At 35.1% G+C, this 18,540-nt stretch overlaps 2 protein-coding genes across 12 annotated transcripts in view; one reads left to right on the forward strand and one right to left on the reverse strand.

Annotated features, from left to right (window-relative positions):
- Positions 1-18,540, forward strand: part of LOC114335610 (guanylate kinase) — a 345,069-nt gene that overhangs the window by 131,392 nt on the left and 195,137 nt on the right. The window lies entirely within an intron of this gene.
- The window catches only part of LOC114337984 (mitogen-activated protein kinase kinase kinase kinase 5), a 134,574-nt gene that overhangs the window by 88,347 nt on the left and 27,687 nt on the right, over positions 1-18,540 (reverse strand). For all 11 annotated transcript variants that reach the window (XM_050661125.1, XM_050661123.1, XM_050661120.1 and 8 more), the window contains exons 6-8: positions 10,361-10,442; positions 4,791-4,898; positions 3,521-3,647 (exon numbers count right to left, since the gene is read on the reverse strand). In XM_050661125.1, the coding sequence (XP_050517082.1) occupies positions 3,521-3,647; positions 4,791-4,898; positions 10,361-10,442 (317 nt within the window). The remainder of the gene's footprint in view (positions 1-3,520; positions 3,648-4,790; positions 4,899-10,360; positions 10,443-18,540) is intronic.

Genomic DNA, 18,540 nt, shown 5'->3' on the forward strand with positions numbered 1-18,540 from the left:
AATTTTGTCGTCAATCTATTGGTTAAAATTTTTGTTAGGAGTTTATACATTACATTGAGGAGTGTTATAGGACGGTAGTTTTTTATAGCTGCTTTGTCCCCTTTCTTGTGTAAGATAATGGTTACGGATTCCTGCCAGTTGTTTGGGATTCTTTTTTCTTTTAATATTTTGTTAAAAAGGGAATGGAGAGTATTAATTACCACTTTTCCACCATATTTCAGCATCTCTGCAGTTATTCCGTCTTTTCCAGGCGATTTGTTGTTTTTCATTTCTTTCAATGCCTTCTTTATTTCTGATTTGCTTATTTCTGGCTGTAATTCCGAGTTGACATTTTTTATTTTCGACTTAAGTTGGGTTTTAATTTCTTCTGATGGTTCCTTTTTTGTTTTATATAACTCTGAGTAGAAATGTTGGATTATATTTATGATGTCGTCTTTAATGTTTGTTTCTACTCCGTTTACGTCTTTTATTATACGTCCATGATTTCAAATCTGCCGAGTTTCGGTCTTAAGCATTTCATATTCTTGTTGTTCTGTATTACTTCTTCTATTTTTATTTCTTGTTCTTTTCTCTTAGTTTCTTTTATCATTTTACTTATTGTTTTATTGATTTCTACATATTCTATAGATTTCCTTTTGCCTTCTTCGACCAGCTTTCTTCTTTTATCCATAAGCTTCTTTGTTTCTTCTGATACATAGTTGTCCTTTTTTACATCCTTTTTTGCTATTTCTTTTCCTGATGTAACCATCGTTGCTGTAAGTATGTTGTCTATTTCGTCCATATCTTTATCATCACTGTCTAATTTTTCGGTAAGTTGTTCTTTTAACAGGTCTTTGTATTTCTCTTTATATTGCCCTAGTTTGTTTCTATCTACTAGATCCGAGTTTCTTATTATTTTTCTTTTCATCTCATAGTTACCGTCGATACTAATTTTTGCTCTGACCATTCTGTGATCGCTACCTGTTGTGAATTTGTTAAGAACCGTTACATCTTTAATGATATATCGTTCCGTGGACAGTATGTAATCGATCTCATTTTTTGTGGACCCATTAGGGCTGATCCATGTCCATGTTCTTTGGGGCTTTTTTGTAGAAGGAGTTCATTGCGTATAGACGCTTTTCTTCTAGGTAGTTCATCAAAGTAGCACCTCTATCATTTCTCTGGCCGTATCCGAAATCTCCTATTTTAGTTTCTTCTTTGTTTAGTTTCTTACCCAGTTTAGCATTGAAATCTCCAGTAACTAGTGTGAGACTGTTTTTATGTTCTTCCATGGCCTTTGAAATTTCTTCATAAAATAGTTCGATGTCTTCGTCATCATAAGCTGTCGTGAGGGCATATACCTGGATAATTTTAATTGATGTTCTTCTTATTATGTCAAACCTTATAATATTTAAATGCTTTCGAAATCAACTTGTCGAAACCCAAAAGACTCCATTTTCAAACAAATAAATTTTTAAAAATAATAAAATCTTTGGATTTCTTAGTTCGGAAACAGATTCTCTCTTATACCTATTCCCCATCCTTCTAAAATTTGCAAGGAATAAAGGGTGATGAATGCAGAGACATGGGGAGTCTATATAGTTGCACTCCACAACACATCAATTCACCGAGGCAAAGATCAACAAATCTGTCTCCTAGTACTCAATACGTGAGTAAGAACGTAGGTAGATAAAGGCATTATTTTTATTTTCGATTCAGAGATCATTACCATCTTTCTATGGACCATTTCGAACTCCTTAGTCAGAGCATCATTACGGTAGCTTTCCTGATGAGAACTAAGGAGTTCGAAATGGTCCATAGAAAGATGGTAATGATCTCTGAATCGAAAATAAAAATAATGCCTTTATCTAGCTTTCGAAATCATTCGCAGTTTTGACATAACAAGTAATAACAAGCATGTATCGAATAAAGCTAAAGTATTGGGCAACTGGGAAACCTACACGTAAAATCTTACTGAATACAATAAATAGATAAGAAGAGCGAAAAGGACCTCCTGAAGGAGGTTCTTCCAGAGTATTTCAAATATACCTGCCAGCATTAGAATCCATGAAATTCTGTGCAATAAACATCAAACAAAAGAATGTAAAGTGGGGCATAAACCACTTTGCTTCATTTAAATCTCCAGGATGAAATATTTCCTGCGCTACTATAAAAAATATTGAACATCTAATTGACCATTCTGACAAAGATCTTTAAGGCTAGTGTAGTACTAGGGTATATATCGAAGACTTGGACAATAGGGAACTTGCACATTTTTTTTATTACATAATAATGTCCAGTTTTGTATAAAAATGAGATTTCCAAAATTTCACGCTTTAAAAACTCATAATAACTTAAAAGTACAAATTTAAAAAGATAAAAAAGATCAAGGCAGGTTTTGTTTATATTTGATTCAGAGTTGGACCACCATCTCCATATAGCTATTTCAGCATCCTTATGCCTCATCGGTGAAGCTCAGAAGCTCTACAAATTTAAAGTTTCCTGAATTTTAAAATAGTTCAAACGACCCGTGACGTCACATAGTTTAACTATATGGTTCCGTTTATGGTTATATTTAGGTATATTCTTCTGCTTCTTCTTTAGTTTATTGGCCTCCACCTACTTGGGTATTTGGCCAGCTCGTCGTCGCGGAATAAAGGAAAATATTTATACATATTCTAATGACATTTATCGTATGTCATTGTAATAATATATACCAGTTTGTTGAGATTGGAGTTTGATATAGCTATTGAAGGAAAGGAAAGAAGCTTTACTATGGAAAATAAAACAATGTTTAACTATTTAGATGTTTAGATTTAAAACAATGTTGTAAAAGTACAAATTTTCTATGAATAGTTCAAACGATCAAAACACTTGTAACGTCACATAACTGCATCTACTGACGTTTATAATGTCTAATTTAAAATTATATACAATTTTGTTTACTTTGTTGGTTCAGAATGTAAACATATAGCCCGATGACGTCACGACGCGTTTTGAGCTGGCTGGTATAATTTGAATTTTTAATCGTCTTTGGGGGGCTAAACGAAAGCCAAACAAAACTTTTTTAATTGGCTGGTATAATTTGAATTTTTAATCGTCTTTAGGGGCCAAACCAAAGCCAAACAAAACTTTTTTATCTTTGATACATGTTTTAAATTATTGTTGTTCTGTTGTGATTTATAACATTTTTTCGAATTTAAAATTGTATGAAAGTTCCTTAATGTAAGGGTGGTGTATACACACAAAATAGGACAAGACAATACCCTCTCGAAATCCTACAGGGCGATCAGTCTTACATCGTTTCTGTTGGAAACAAAAGAAAAAATTATTAGTCCTCTTTTCAGGCATGGGAGTCGAATAAAACGAATCTCATAATGGCAGATCAATGGCTCTAAAACTGATGAAGTTCTCAAACATTCGAATGTCTTTGTAAATGAACCCTCGAAAAAGAGATTCAAAGATCTACTAAGTATGAATTGAAATGATCTTTGAGTTATCGTGATTCCTTTGTCTTTAAGACACAACTGTACACACTTACCTGATCTCTGTAGAGTGTTATTGGCTTCATCGATGCGATCTACATCTGAGTTAGAAAGAACGGCGTTCTGGGGTTTTGGTCTTGAAGTCAGTCGTGATGCAATTCTTTGTGGAACATTCGGCACAGCCTTTAAACAAATATATACGAGTTAAAGTTATAAGAATACGTACACTCTAAATACATAATATAAAATAAGTGAAAAATAATTTCGACCACGAATCAAGTAATCTGTTACACAAGGTACACAGTACCAAGCGGCGCCGCTAGGAGAACACTCCAATAATGCGTCGCAGATTACTTATATGAACCGTGGTCATTTTGTACTCTAATACAGAGTATAGTATGACAAGAAAGAAAATAATCGTTTCGTTTTGATTCAATTCGAGTCTCTTGCCATCCTCTGACACCTGATGTTTCGGAATCTATTCCTTGTCAAAGAGGCTTTGTAAGAAGACTTCACTCATTTCATCGTTCCCCGTTAGAGGACAGTCTAACAATACTCCGGTGCAAATATTTTAATGTTTGCACCATCTTTTTCGTTTCGTTATGATCCAATTCAGTCTTCTTGAAAAGCCTCTTTGACACATCATCGATGGGGGGCCGAAACATCAGGTGTCAGAGGATGGCAAGAGACTCGAATTGAATCAAAACGAAACGATTATTTTCTTTCTAAATAATATATTTAACAACCGCATATGAAAAAGTACTTAGCGTATTTAAAACATGTGTATGTATCATCATCATCATCATCATCAATTAGCCCTTTGCATCCACTGCTGGATATAGGCCTCCCCTAATTCCGTCCACTGTCTTCTGTCCTGGACTCTTTGAATCCAATTTGTAGTCATTCCTTTTATATCGTCCGTCCACCGCGTGGGTGTTCTTCCTCTACTTCTTTTATCGGCTCTTGGCCTCCACTCGAGCAACCTCTTTGTCCATCTCCCATCTGTCAGGCGGGCCAGATGACCGGCCCAGTTCCATTTAAGTTTAGCCACCTGACATACACCATCTCAGACTCCTGTTCTCAATCGTAGTTCTTCGTTTGTTATATGGTCCCGCAATGACACACCAATCAGCGACCTTTCCATCTTACGTTGAGCAATTCTTAGCTTCTTTGCAGATGCGTTTGTTAATGTTAGAGTTTCAGCATCATAGGTCATAACCGGCAAAACGCATTGGTTAAAGACTTTCCGTTTCAAGCAGGTTGGATGATCATTTTTGAATGTATACGAGGACTAAAAAGACTTTTTAATATTTTTAAACGACTTACCCCATCTTCGTCAGGTTCGAGGTCAGCAAACATATGTGAAGGATTGTTAACTTTTTGCAATAATTCTAAAGCCAGTCTTCTATGCATGTCTCCTTGGAAAAACGCATGCTGAAACAGGAATTTTATAATGTACATTTCTACAAAAAAATAACACTCTAAGTCAAATAGAAAAAATTAAAATGTTGAATGGGTTGCACATGCGAGTTCATTTTGAATGAAGTAAAAAAACAGACGTACTCGTAATCATTTATTATTTAACTTCCGACGACCGGTTTCGCTCTTTATAGTATGCAGAGTAACATCACGTCTACAGGATTTATATTAGTATCCAAAAAATAAGAGTAATCCATATCGATTTAATTTTTAGAAGTCTCAAACAAATATTATTTACATATACTGTTTACATTACGTAAATGGGTGACATTGCTTCGGCAATGTAAGCCACTAGTTTTGAAAACAACGGAGTCAGCAATTATGTACTATTAGTAATTCACGGTCACATTCAAATATGAAATCATAATAAAAAATTGGGATTTATTTATAGATACGTAGAAAGTAAAGAAAGAGATTATTCATTATTCAGACAGCGACGTGGTTAGATCAGATACGTTGTCCACCAACTAGTTACTGTCTTATTAATAGATATATTCTGCTAATTAGTGTTTCAGCTAAATCAACCCCATCATCGGGGGTAACAACCCCCGGTACCAAGATAAACGGTTACAAGTGAACTAAATGCTACAAATAAAAACCAGAGTTAGAACAATGTCTGGTTGTAAAAAGATGCTATAAGATCAAGCCAATATTTAAAAAATATATAAATTAAAACCACAGACAAATACATATCGTACTTCCGCTCAAAGAATGCCATAGCTCATAAAATTTTAAAATCGGTTTTATTGCACCAACAGTTTAATAAAACTATAAACTCCTATCTCACAAAGTGCACGTCTATGGGTCAACTATTTATCGTTAGATGACACTAGTGTCATTATACGATTATCAACGACGCACCGAACACAAACAGTGTCACATATCGATTTGTGCAAAGCATTTGCTCATCTAAGATGTATATAAAGCATCGTTTGTCGAGTTAAGACAGTATGCGCCGGACTCCACTTGCGATTTGTAGTCGCGCGATTGTTTTGTCGCGAAAATCGAACATCATCATCATTCTCTTTGCCTTATCCCTATGCGGGGTCGGCCTCCCTAATTGCATTTCTCCACACAATTCTATCTTGCGTCATATCAATGTCAATCCCCTTTACCAACATGTCCTGCCTTATCATCTCCCACCAGGTCTTCTTTGGTCTTCCTCTCCTACTCCTTCCAGGAATCTGCACTTCAGCTATTCTTCGTATTGGGTGAGTAACGTCTCGACGTTGAACATGACCAAACCATCTTAACCTATGCTCTCTCATTTTGGCATCAATTGGTGCCACACCTAGACTTCCCCTAATATACTCATTTGTTGTTCCTCTTTCTTCTTCACTGCCCAACATTCAGTTCCGTACACCATAGCTGGTCTTATGGCTGTTTTATAGAATTTTCCCTTCAGCTTCATTGGAATTCTTCTGTCACACAACACACCACTCGCTTCTTTCCACCTCATCCATCCAGCCCTAATTCTAATGCATGCATCTCCATTACTCTGTAATACCGATCCCAGGTACTTAAAAACTATTGCTTTTTACAATCAGTTCACCATCCAAAGATACGATTTTATTTGTAGTAACTCCATCTTTAAATGAACATTCCAAATACTCTGTTTTTGTCCTACTAAGTTTTAAACCTTTTTCCTCCAGAGCTTGCCTCCACTGTTCCAGTTTTTGTTCTAAGTCTCTTTCACTATTTCCCACTAACACGACATCATCAGCATACATTAAGCGCCATGGAATGTTACCCTGTAGTTTCGCTGTTATCTGGTCCAAAACTAATGAGAATAAATACGGACTAAGCACAGAGAGAGTGGTTTGGATGCAGCTCGAAACAACTATTTAGAGCTACTGCCTCAAAAATTAAAATGGCTATGATGATTGCCAACCTCCGTAGCGGAGATGGCACCTGAAGAAGAAGAAGCACAGAGCCTTGGTGCAATCCTACTTTCACATGAAATTTATCAGTCTCTCCCACACCTGTCCTAACACTAGTCGTTAATCGTTACTCCCTCATACATATCCCTCACAATCGTTACACATTCACCAGGGACTCCTTTCTTATTGAGTGCCCGCCACAGAATCTCTCGAGGAACACTATCATATGCTTTCTCAAGATCAATGAATACCATATGAGCATTTGTTTCTTTACTCCTGTATTTTTCCATCAACTGTCTTATAATGAAAATTGCATCTGTTGTTGATCTGCCCTGCAGAAAGCCAAATTAATTCTCGGATATTTCGGTCTCTTCACGTATCCGTCTATCAATTACTCTTTCCCATATTTTCATGGTGTGGCTAAGCAGTTTTATAGCCCTTTAGTTTGTACATTGTTGTATATCTCCCTTGTTTTTGTAAACAGGTACCAGTATACTGCTTCTCCATTCGTCTGGCATCTGTCCAACTTCCATAATTCTATTAAATAGACCTGCTAGCCACCTTGTTCCTGTCTCTCCCAATGCTCTCCATGCTTCCCCAGGAATATCATCTGGTCCTACCGCTTTTCCATTCTTTATTTTTTGAAGCGCTTGAGCCACTTCCTCGTTTGTTATTTTGGTGACCATTGCTGCTACTGTCTCCGTTGACTCTACAGGCTGTCTGTCAAATTCTTCATTTAATAAGCTGTCAAAGTACTTTCTCCATCTCTTTTTGACATCCCTTGCGTGAACTAGTATTTTATTATCTTCATCTCGGATACATCTAATCTGATTAAAATCTTTTGCTTTCTTTGCTCTCTGTTTGGCTATTTTATATATCTTCGTTTCGCCTTCCCTGGTATCAAGTTGATCGTATAGATTTGAATACGCTTCTGCTTTAGCTTTTGCTACTGCTACTTTCGCTTCCTATTTCGCCACCATATAGTTTTGAAGATCTGTGTCGGATCTAGTTTCTTGCCACTTTTTATATAATTTTCTCTTCTCTTTTATTTTTCCTTGTACTTCGTTTGACCACCACCAAGTCTCTTTATCCTCAAACTTTTTTCCTGACGTTTTCCCAAGTATTTCAATATTTCTCTAATACTACTGGCCATTTTTCTCCAAATTGTATTAGGGCTTCCTTTCATGTTCCAACATATTTTTTCTACTATTCTTCTCCTGAATAGACCTTCTTTCTCATCTTTTAGCAGCCACTACTTGATTTTTTGTGGTCCTCTCCGATATTTTTGTTTAGTTTCGCTTTTTACTTCGATGTCCAGAACAAGCAGCTTATGTTGTTGGCTTACTGTCTCACTAACTATTACCTTGCAGTCCTTGAATTCACGTATGTCTTCTTTCCTTATCATGAAGTAGTCTATTTGGAATTGATGTTGTCCACTTTTGTAGGTAATAAGTTGAGTTTCTCTCTTTTTAAAGAATGTGTTAACAATCGCCATATTTAATGCTGTTGCTAAATCAAGCATGTCATCTCCAGCTTAATTTCTAGTTCCAAGGCCTAATCCCCCATGTATTGCTTCGTATCCTGCCTTGGTTTGGCCCACATGTGCATTGAAATCACCTCCTATTATAACTTTCTCCTCTGACGGAATATCACTCAGGACGTCTCCTAATTGGTCATAGAAAGCTCTTCTTTCATTCTCACCCAGACCTGTTTGAGGAGCATACACACACAACATTCAATACCTCTTTATCAATTACAACTTTCACTGACATCATTCTATCACTCGTTCTTACAACTTCCATTACCTTATCTTTCATTTCACTATCAGCAATTATACCAACTCCATTTCTAGTGTTACTACTCCCTGCATACCACAATTTGTAACATTCACCTAGTTCTTTCGCCCTTTAACCTTTCCACCTAGTTTCTTGAATGCACGCAATTTGAACTCTCCCTCGTTTGAGCGCATCCACTAACTCCAGACTCTTACCTGTGAGACTACCAAGATTCCAAGACCCTATCCTGATTTTTCTAACCTGTAATGGTGTTCCCCCTGAGATAGTCCTCACCCGGAAATCCGAACGGAGGCTCATTTTACTTTCTGAATATTTTACATCAGGAGATGCCATCATTTCAGTGTAAGTTTTTATTGCGTTTGGAGAAGGTCTTTTCATTATTATGGCCTGAAAAGATTTTTGGATATTTGATGCCTAAATGCCTTTTCTATCAGCACCATACCCTGCCCTGCACGTTTAGCCAATACACCACCAATGCAGCCAAAGTGCAGTATTATCCCACACCCGCCTGCATTTTTCTGTATAGGTCTGGATCCCTACTGTAAGGACTGCCCTACTTTTATCGCGAAAATCGAACATATTGTTTCAAATACAAGTCAATCCATTTGCGACTAAATAATCGTGGACTGACTTGTATTTGAAACAATGTGTTCAATCTTCGCGACAAAACAATCGCGCGACTAAAAAATCGCAAGTGGAGTCCGGCGCTTAATGTGATTACTTTATTCACAACAATCTGCATTATGTGCTCAAGAAAAGTGGTACATGTATCACTTATAATAATAATAATAATAATTTATTCATCAATAATAGTACAAACTTTATCAATATTTACATATAAAGTGAATAAATTAACCCGAAGGTCTCCGAGAGGTGTGGATACACCTGTTTCGGTAAATAGAATATACAATAATAAATAATAACATGATAACATAAATAACATAAATAATATAAATAACACAAACAGTAACATAATACAATATAATACAATGCAATAAATAGATAAGTTTTTCTTCAATTGTAAATACACAGTTATGTTTTAATGTTGTTTTGAAGCTATTTCCTTGTGGAATTTTTATATGGGAAATAAGCCACAAAATCATTTTTTTGGTAAAATTGTGGCTTATTTCCCATTGAAAATAGTTAGTTATGTTTTAGTAAATATGATACGTAAAATAAATAATATATATAATGAAAATAATAAAATAAATACTAAATTTAACAATAAAGCACGAATAATTAAATTTTTTTAAGAAACAATTATGTATGGCTCAATTAGTTAGTAATATTTTTGAATAATGGTGTATATAGGTACGCATGTTTCATTAAAATATGAAAAAAATAATAAGCAAAATAAATCAGTTTAAAACAATATAAAATTTGAAATATAAGCGAAAGCGAATAATCCAACTATTAAAATTTTATAAAAAGTGGTAGTGACTCTGGAGTTCATTTATTTTTGTTTTGTTTTTTAAGGTATGTAATTTTAAGCTACTATAATGATGTCACAAAAATTTCTTGTTTGTTCCATCAGAAACGATTTTAATTTCTTTTTAAAAAGAAGAACATTCTCAATATTTTTGATATCACTGGGGATATGATTGTATATTGCAACAAACTTCAGGAACCGATTCTGCATGAAAAAACTAAAAAAAAGCATTCATATTCACAAGGTTAGTACATACTTCTTGTTATAACGTATGATTGAAGAATTTTAATCTTATTTGCATTAAAACATTACCTGCAACAATTTTTCTGCAGTAGGTCTCTTCTTTGGATTCTTAGTTAGTGCTATCTTTACAAAGTTGTGGAAAGTGGGGCTCCTATAAAACAATAAAATAATAATTAATAGTAGTATGTAGTTAATAAACATAATGATAAATAATAATCACAACCACAACATAACTATTGTGTGTCCCACCTTGACATTACAGTACAGGTTCTTATGACCAACAGTGATGCCAAATTTTATCAGAAACAGGCTTTAAGCAAATATACTTTTTTCTATAGGATAAATTTTTTGTGATTTCTGTGTTATTTCTTTAATTTTTAGATTTTTAGTCTGATTTGATATAAAAAGAAGTTGTTTTTAGAACTCTTCAGCGACGTATTAGTATAATATAATATTTATGGATTACCGTTGAGGGCCGACATGATCAACCAAAAAAGAAGATGTACCTATTTGGTTATTGTTTTCACCCAATTTTGAAAAAATGTGAAAACTTCGAATTATCCACGTCCGTCTGTCTGTCTGTAATCACAACTCCTCCGTCAATATACCAGCTAGAATGACAAATGAGGTGTCAAATGAAAGCTTATAATCCAAGGATGGTACTAAAGTTGAGATATTTGACCTAGGCTGTCTGTCCGTCGGTCTGTCCGACCGCGAATATAACTCCTCCGTCATTATAACAGGTAGAACGAAGAATGAGGTTTCAAATAAAAGCTTATAATCCAAGGATGGTACTAAAGTTGAGATATTTGACCTAGGCTGTCTGTCCGTCGGTCTGTCCGACCGCGAATATAACTCCTCCGTCATTATAACAGGTAGAACGACGAATGAGGTTTCAAATAAAAGCTTATAATCCAAGGATGGTACTAAAAGTGAGATATTTGACCTAGGCTGTCTGTACGACCGCGAATATAACTCCTCCGTCATTATACCAGGTAGAATGACAAATGAGGTGTCAAATGAAAGCATATAATCTAAGGATGGTACTAAAGGTGAGATATTTGACATAGGCTGTCTGTCCGTCGGTCTGTCCGACCGCGAATATAACTCCTCCGTCATTATAACAGGTAGAACGACGAATGAGGTTTCAAATAAAAGCTTATAATCCAAGGATGGTACTAAAAGTGAGATATTTGACCTAGGCTGTCTGTACGACCGCGAATATAACTCCTCTGTCATTATACCAGGTAGAATGACAAATGAGGTGTCAAATGAAAGCATATAATCTAGGGATGGTACTAAAGGTGAGATATTTGACATAGGCTGCCTGTCCGTCGGTCCGTCCGACCGCGAATATAACTCCTCCGTCATTATACCAGGTAGAATGACAAATGAGGTGTCAAATGAAAGCTTATAATCCAAGGATGGTACTAAAGTTGAGATATTTGACCTAGGCTGTCTGTCCGTCGGTCTGTCCGACGCGAATATAACTCCTCCGTCATTATAACAGGTAGAACGAAGAATGAGGTTTCAAATAAAAGCTTATAATCCAAGGATGGTACTAAAGTTGAGATATTTGACCTAGGCTGTCTGTCCATCGGTCTGTCCGACCGCGAATATAACTCCTCCGTCATTATAACAGGTAGAACGACGAATGAGGTTTCAAATAAAAGCTTATAATCCAAGGATGGTACTAAAAGTGAGATATTTGACCTAGGCTGTCTGTACGACCGCGAATATAACTCCTCCGTCATTATACCAGGTAGAATGACAAATGAGGTGTCAAATGAAAGCATATAATCTAAGGATGGTACTAAAGGTGAGATATTTGACATAGGCTGTCTGTCCGTCGGTCTGTCCGACCGCGAATATAACTCCTCCGTCATTATAACAGGTAGAACGACGAATGAGGTTTCAAATAAAAGCTTATAATCCAAGGATGGTACTAAAAGTGAGATATTTGACCTAGGCTGTCTGTACGACCGCGAATATAACTCCTCTGTCATTATACCAGGTAGAATGACAAATGAGGTGTCAAATGAAAGCATATAATCTAGGGATGGTACTAAAGGTGAGATATTTGACATAGGCTGCCTGTCCGTCGGTCCGTCCGACCGCGAATATAACTCCTCCGTCATTATACCAGGTAGAATGACAAATGAGGTGTCAAATGAAAGCTTATAATGCAAGGATGGTACTAAAGGTGAGATATTTGACCTAGGCTGTGTGTCCGTCGGTCCGTCCGACCGCGAATATAACTCCTCCGTCATTATACCAGGTAGAATGACAAATGAGGTGTCAAATGAAAGCTTATAATGCAAGTATGGTACCAAATGTGAGAAATTTGACCTAGGCTGTCTGTCCGTCCAACTGCGAATATACCAGGTAGAATATATTATACCAGGTAGAATGAGGTGTAAAATGAAAGCTTATAATGCAAGGATGGCAACGGCGTAACCAGGATGGCACTAAGGGGGGTTAAAAGGACCTAAGGAGGGGTTACAACTACTGGAAGGCCTCTAGCGGGTATGGTGTTAAGCGTATAGAGCTCAAACCCCCCCTGGTTTCGCCTATGAAGGGTGGTACTAAATGTGAGAAATTTGACCTAGGCTGTCTGTCCGTCTGTCCGTCCGACTGTGAATATAACTCCTCCCTCACTATACAAGGTAGAATAACAATTGAGGTGTCGAATGAAAGCTTATAATCCAAAGATGGTACTAGATGTGCGAAATTTGACCTAGGACTTCCGGTTTTAGAAATGCGACCAGAAGTACTGTTTTAAAGTCACCGGAACAGTACACGTGTTATATTATTCGACGCTACTTCGCAAGGGGAGAACAAATATATACTTTCGGTTTCATGACTGTCTGTGTCTGTTCATCTGTCTTTCCGTCCGCGAATACAACTCCTCCATATTATTAATACAGATAGAATGACAAATGAGGTGTAGAATGAAAGCTTATAACCCAAGGATGGTAATAAAGATGAGAAATTTGACATCGGACTTCCGGTTTTAGAGTTGCAACCGTATGAATTCTTCTAAAGTCACCGAAATAGTATAAGCGATAATATAATTCGACGTGCCTTAGCAAGATGGGAAAAAATTTTGGTTTTGGCTTTTATATCATTTCCGCTTAAAGTTCTAACCGGAAGTGCCATATTATAGTTCCAGAAATAGTACATTTGACACATCAATCGAAGCGTATTGAAAAGTTGAGTTTTAATGTTTAGTTCCTGTTTTGAAGTCATTTCTGTTTAAAAAATGATGACCCGAAGTTTAGTCAAAATGACTCAAAATTAGTAAAATCGTATATAAATCGACGTAGTTACACGAAGAGTTCAAATATCGACTTCCAGTTCTACTTTCGATTACTTTGGGTGAAAACTTATGACTTACGAAGTCCAATTACTTGTTTTTCTAGTGACTTTCTTGGGTGTGAATCTGTCTTTTTAGTTTACTCCTCCTGGTTAAAAAATAAACTATAACAATTAATGAACTTCAACGAATCAAATGAACTAATTAAAATTAATTTTAAGTTTACAATATATACAGTCGGAAAAATGAAAGAATACCCATGAACGATCACATCAATCACTTATTTTGTATTTGCTGTCTTTTTTTAAAACAAACGTTTGTTATTAATAGAAAAAGACAGCAAATACAAAATAAGTGATTGATGTGATCGTTCATGGATATTCTTTAATTTTTCCGACTGTACTAAATTTTATTGAGGGTGTAAACACATTAAAATGACATTCATTTCAGCTTGGAAATCAGTCATTAAGAATAACAATAAACTGAAATTAGGATCCAAATTTTCCAAATAAGCAATCAGTTACTCAATACAATGTTAACAGTAATAATTATAAGCTTATTTGATATTCTTTGTTATAATTTAATTTAGGTGAACTTACCATCAACAATTATAATTTATTTATTCTCAACTGTAGGACAATATAAAACTTTACTTAAACTATCTAAAACAATCTATTTTATATTTTTCTTGACATTACTTCAGAACTGTCTATACTGTCAATACATAAATTGATAACCATTAGAACAACATCCACTGTTAAGGGGAGGGTATGGTTTGAAATCAACATATCAAGCACATTTTTGTGAATTTTTTTCGAAGCTATGGTAGAATTATTTTATTTTTAAATTAAATAAACATATTAAGTACAATTCAAAGAATATTTAAGAAAAAATTCAATCCAAAAATATTGAAAAATAAGCCATAGGCGACAAATTTTGGCAGGCAGCTCAAAAAAAATGGATTTTGCGGTGGACATCAGAACTCATCACTGGATCATACGAAACAAAAAATTCAAAAAGATTTAATTAGCTTATGAGTTTCGCGAGGTAACAACGTCGAGTATTTTTATTTTTAATGATTTTTGAATTTTTGGTATCACTCAGAAATCAAAAATACGAAATTTTTGATAAAAATTTTGTGAAAACCAACAGATTTAATATTGTTGAACAAAAAATAAGCACAAAACGAAAAATATCTCGACGTTGTTACCTCACCAAATGTCTAAAAAAAATCTATGCAAAATTTCAGGTAGATCGGTCAAGTAGTTTTTCAGTTACAATGTCCACCGCATTTGAAAAAGCAGGTTTGGGAAAAATACGTTTAAAGTTTTGACAACTGCATCTTCATCTTCTTATTTGTCTGCCAAATCGTAAAGTGATGAACATTGAAATATGTTTTTTGAATTGCGAAAAAATCTACAAAAGAGAAGGCGAACAGTTGTTTAACGTTTCTCACTACGCTCAAGCGTGCTGGCGCGAAGCCGCGGCAACGCGAGTCGAAGGTAGCGATATTCAACACCCTGTATCTCTGGTAATTTTACTCCGATTATTTTGAAATTTTCAGAGAGTATTCTTGAAAGTATGCACTTTTATTTGAAATAATAAAGAAAATTAAATATTTCAAACCATACCCCCCCTTAATGTTGGATATTCTAAAATTCCAAAAAAAACTTATTACGCATATCGATTATAAAATTGCTGATTACTTTTCGAAAATGACTATCACTCACAAAAAACAATGAAAAACATTGTTTTACTACAATGCTATTGACTGTAACGGGTTAGTTTTTATTTAACATTTTTAGGGCCCTACATTTTTAGGACCCTGGTAATGTTCCATTGAAAATTCTTTTGAAGAAAATCGGCATCGCCGCGCTATAAACTCCCATAAGGATTGCATTGCCATATGTTCGTGTACTGTAAAGTCAAGGTGGACAGTCTATAGTTTCATAAACGTGTTTTAACCCTTTGACTGCGGCAGATTAAATTAACCCATTTTAGGCCAGCGTCCTATTTATAAATCACATTTTTTTTTTCAATTTGACTTCAATGGAAGGAAGGAAGGACGGAAATTGCAATATCTCGAGTTATGAGACGCGAAAGATACAACTTGAGACTCGTAATTTAACGAAAAATAGAGGGAGGGAGAATCGTAGGAAGGAGACGCGTTTGAAGGGTTTGAAGTTTGGAGAGACAGGTTGAAGAACCTGAGAGAATGGTTTGGTTGTAGCTAAAGGTAATTCTTCAGAGCAGCTGCCTCAAAGGTCAGAATAGTCATGATGATTGCCAACCTTAAAAAAAGCGACAAAACATAATGCGAGAAGTATAGCGGTATAACACTATAAAAAGCACTCAGAAAAATCTTCGGAGGAATACGGAAGGCAGGGAATATTTGGAGAAAACGAACAAATAAGGAACTAATGGGGATGTATGGAAAACCAATCATTACGGCAAAAATACCAGCCCAAAGAGCTAGATGGATTGGTCACATTATACGAATGCCAGATAACCGAAATGTTAAAACAAAGCGTCCAAAGAAGAAATGGTTGGAGGCAGTAAGCAAAGCAAGACATGTCAGAAATAGGCGTGAACAATTAGAGAGGAAAAGTGGAGGAAAATACCAATTTGGAAGTTTTGGAAACCACCGACCTACAAGATCTCTAGTGCTGTTGTATAATACATAGTATATTATGCAACGATCATTTAGTGATAGTTATTATGATGCAAATATGATGGATACGACTACGACACGAGCCGCGAAGCGGCGATTATCGTATAGATTTCGAGAGCATCATAATGACAATTAAATGCAAGTCGTATAGACGATTCTTTCGATTTATTTTGTAACACAAACAAATTAAGCTAGTTAGATGATTAAATTAATTATGTTGTTGGTACATTTATATTTTGAATATACACACACCGGCAAAATTAGCCGAACACCTTAAAAATGGGACATGTTTGATGTCTCGAATTTCCTAAACCTCTTGTCCGATTTGAGTGATTCTTTTAGTTTGTTATAGCCTTATTAGTTAAGAATATCGGTGTAATAATATTGTTGCTAGACAGGTAAATGTCATTTTATACCGGGTGTACCAATCATACTGTGTTTTTTTCTTAAAGTTTGGAACACCCTGTGGAATATTCTAGCACATGTAGAATATCAAAATTAATAGTCGGTTGTAGACTGAGGCTTTCTTAACAGTTTTCTTTTTGATTGATTGACTTATGTGAGAGAATTAAAAAGTTATGTGCGTTAACAACTATCCATGTTTTTCATCAATAAATCCTCATAGTAGGGGAGGAAAGTATACTAAATTTGCAGTTACTCGAGCGTTAGGGGTACCTATTGGATTGTGAAGAGTATGTGCTAAAATCAGAAAAAAGTTAAGTGAAGTTTTCCATAAGGTGGGGGACTTTTCATTTTTTAATTTAATTTTCCATTTGAAACCAATCATTTTTCTCCGACTATAGCGCTATCTATCCATAATTCGAAAAAATGTGTCGAATAAAAGTTGCTTATTTTTACGTAAAGAATCCAAATCTGCAATACACATTGGGGGCTCCTATTTAAGATTTTAAATGAAATCCTCCACCCCACCTCCGTGGGGGCTCGTGACACCCCACGGAGAGGGGTGGGGGCAAATTAAAAATTTTAAATACGAACCCTGCGATATTTCGCGAAATGAACATCAGATCGTAAAACTGCAAAATACACCTATTCAATATTTTTCAAAAATCTACCGAATGGCACCACACAAGACCCCCAAAGAGGTAGGGTTAAAATTTTAAATAGGAGCCCCCAATTTTTATTGCAGATTTGGATCCTTGACGTAAAAATAAGCAACTTTTATTCGCAACATTTTTCCAATTATGGATAGATGTCGCTATATTCGGAAAAAACAATTGGTGGAAATGGAAAATTAAATTAAAAAATGGAGAGTCCCACACTTTATGGAAAACTTAAATTAACTTTTTTTGGTATTAGGACCTACTCTTACACAATACAATAGGTCACCATAACGCTCGAGTAACTGCAAATTTAGCATAATTTCCTCCCCTACTATGAGGATTTATTGATAAAAAAACATGGCTAATTGTTAAAGCACATAACTTTTTTATTTTCCAACATAAGCAAATGAACCAAGAAAGAAAATGTTAAGAAAGCCTAAGTCTACAATCGAGTATTAATTTTAATATTTTACATATGCTAGAATATTCCACAGGGTGTTCCGAACTTTAAGAAAAAAACACAGTATGATTGTAACACCCGGTATAAAATGACATTTACCTGTGTAGCAACAATATTATTACACCGATATTCTTAACTAATAAGGCTATAACATACTAAAAGAATCACTCAAATCGGACAACAGGTTTAGGAAATTCGAGACACCAAACATGTCCCATTTTTAAGGTGTTCGGCTAATTTTGCCGGTGTGTGTATATTACGATTATTAAAATGAATTTGAGGTTAACTTTTAAATATCCCTATCGTAACAAACGTATCCATTTGACTTGACATTGCTTATTGCGTATGTGTCACCTTAGAAAGAACGTCATCTCGCGATTCTATTAGTTAAAACAATATGTTTTAACAATATGTATCGTAATGAAAATATCATAATGAAGCACATACATTATGTATTGAGATCATAATTGATATATTAAAGTATGAGAGTAGAAAAATAGTGTGACTAATGAGGATAGTATGATAATACTATGATGAATAGAAACTTTTTAAGATTGATATATGATTTGAATATAAATATTTATTCGTGCTATTACATTTTATTCACTTCAAGTTCATATCCCGTATCCTGTTTAATACTCGAAATATAAAAAATTTGCTATATTTTATAAGTAGTAAATAATATCTGATTTTGACTACGAAAACAAAATATCAAATCAAGCATTTATCTAATCGGATTTT

The sequence above is a fragment of the Diabrotica virgifera genome, chromosome 9 (genome assembly GCF_917563875.1).
Source record: "Diabrotica virgifera virgifera chromosome 9, PGI_DIABVI_V3a".
Taxonomy (NCBI): domain Eukaryota; kingdom Metazoa; phylum Arthropoda; class Insecta; order Coleoptera; family Chrysomelidae; genus Diabrotica; species Diabrotica virgifera.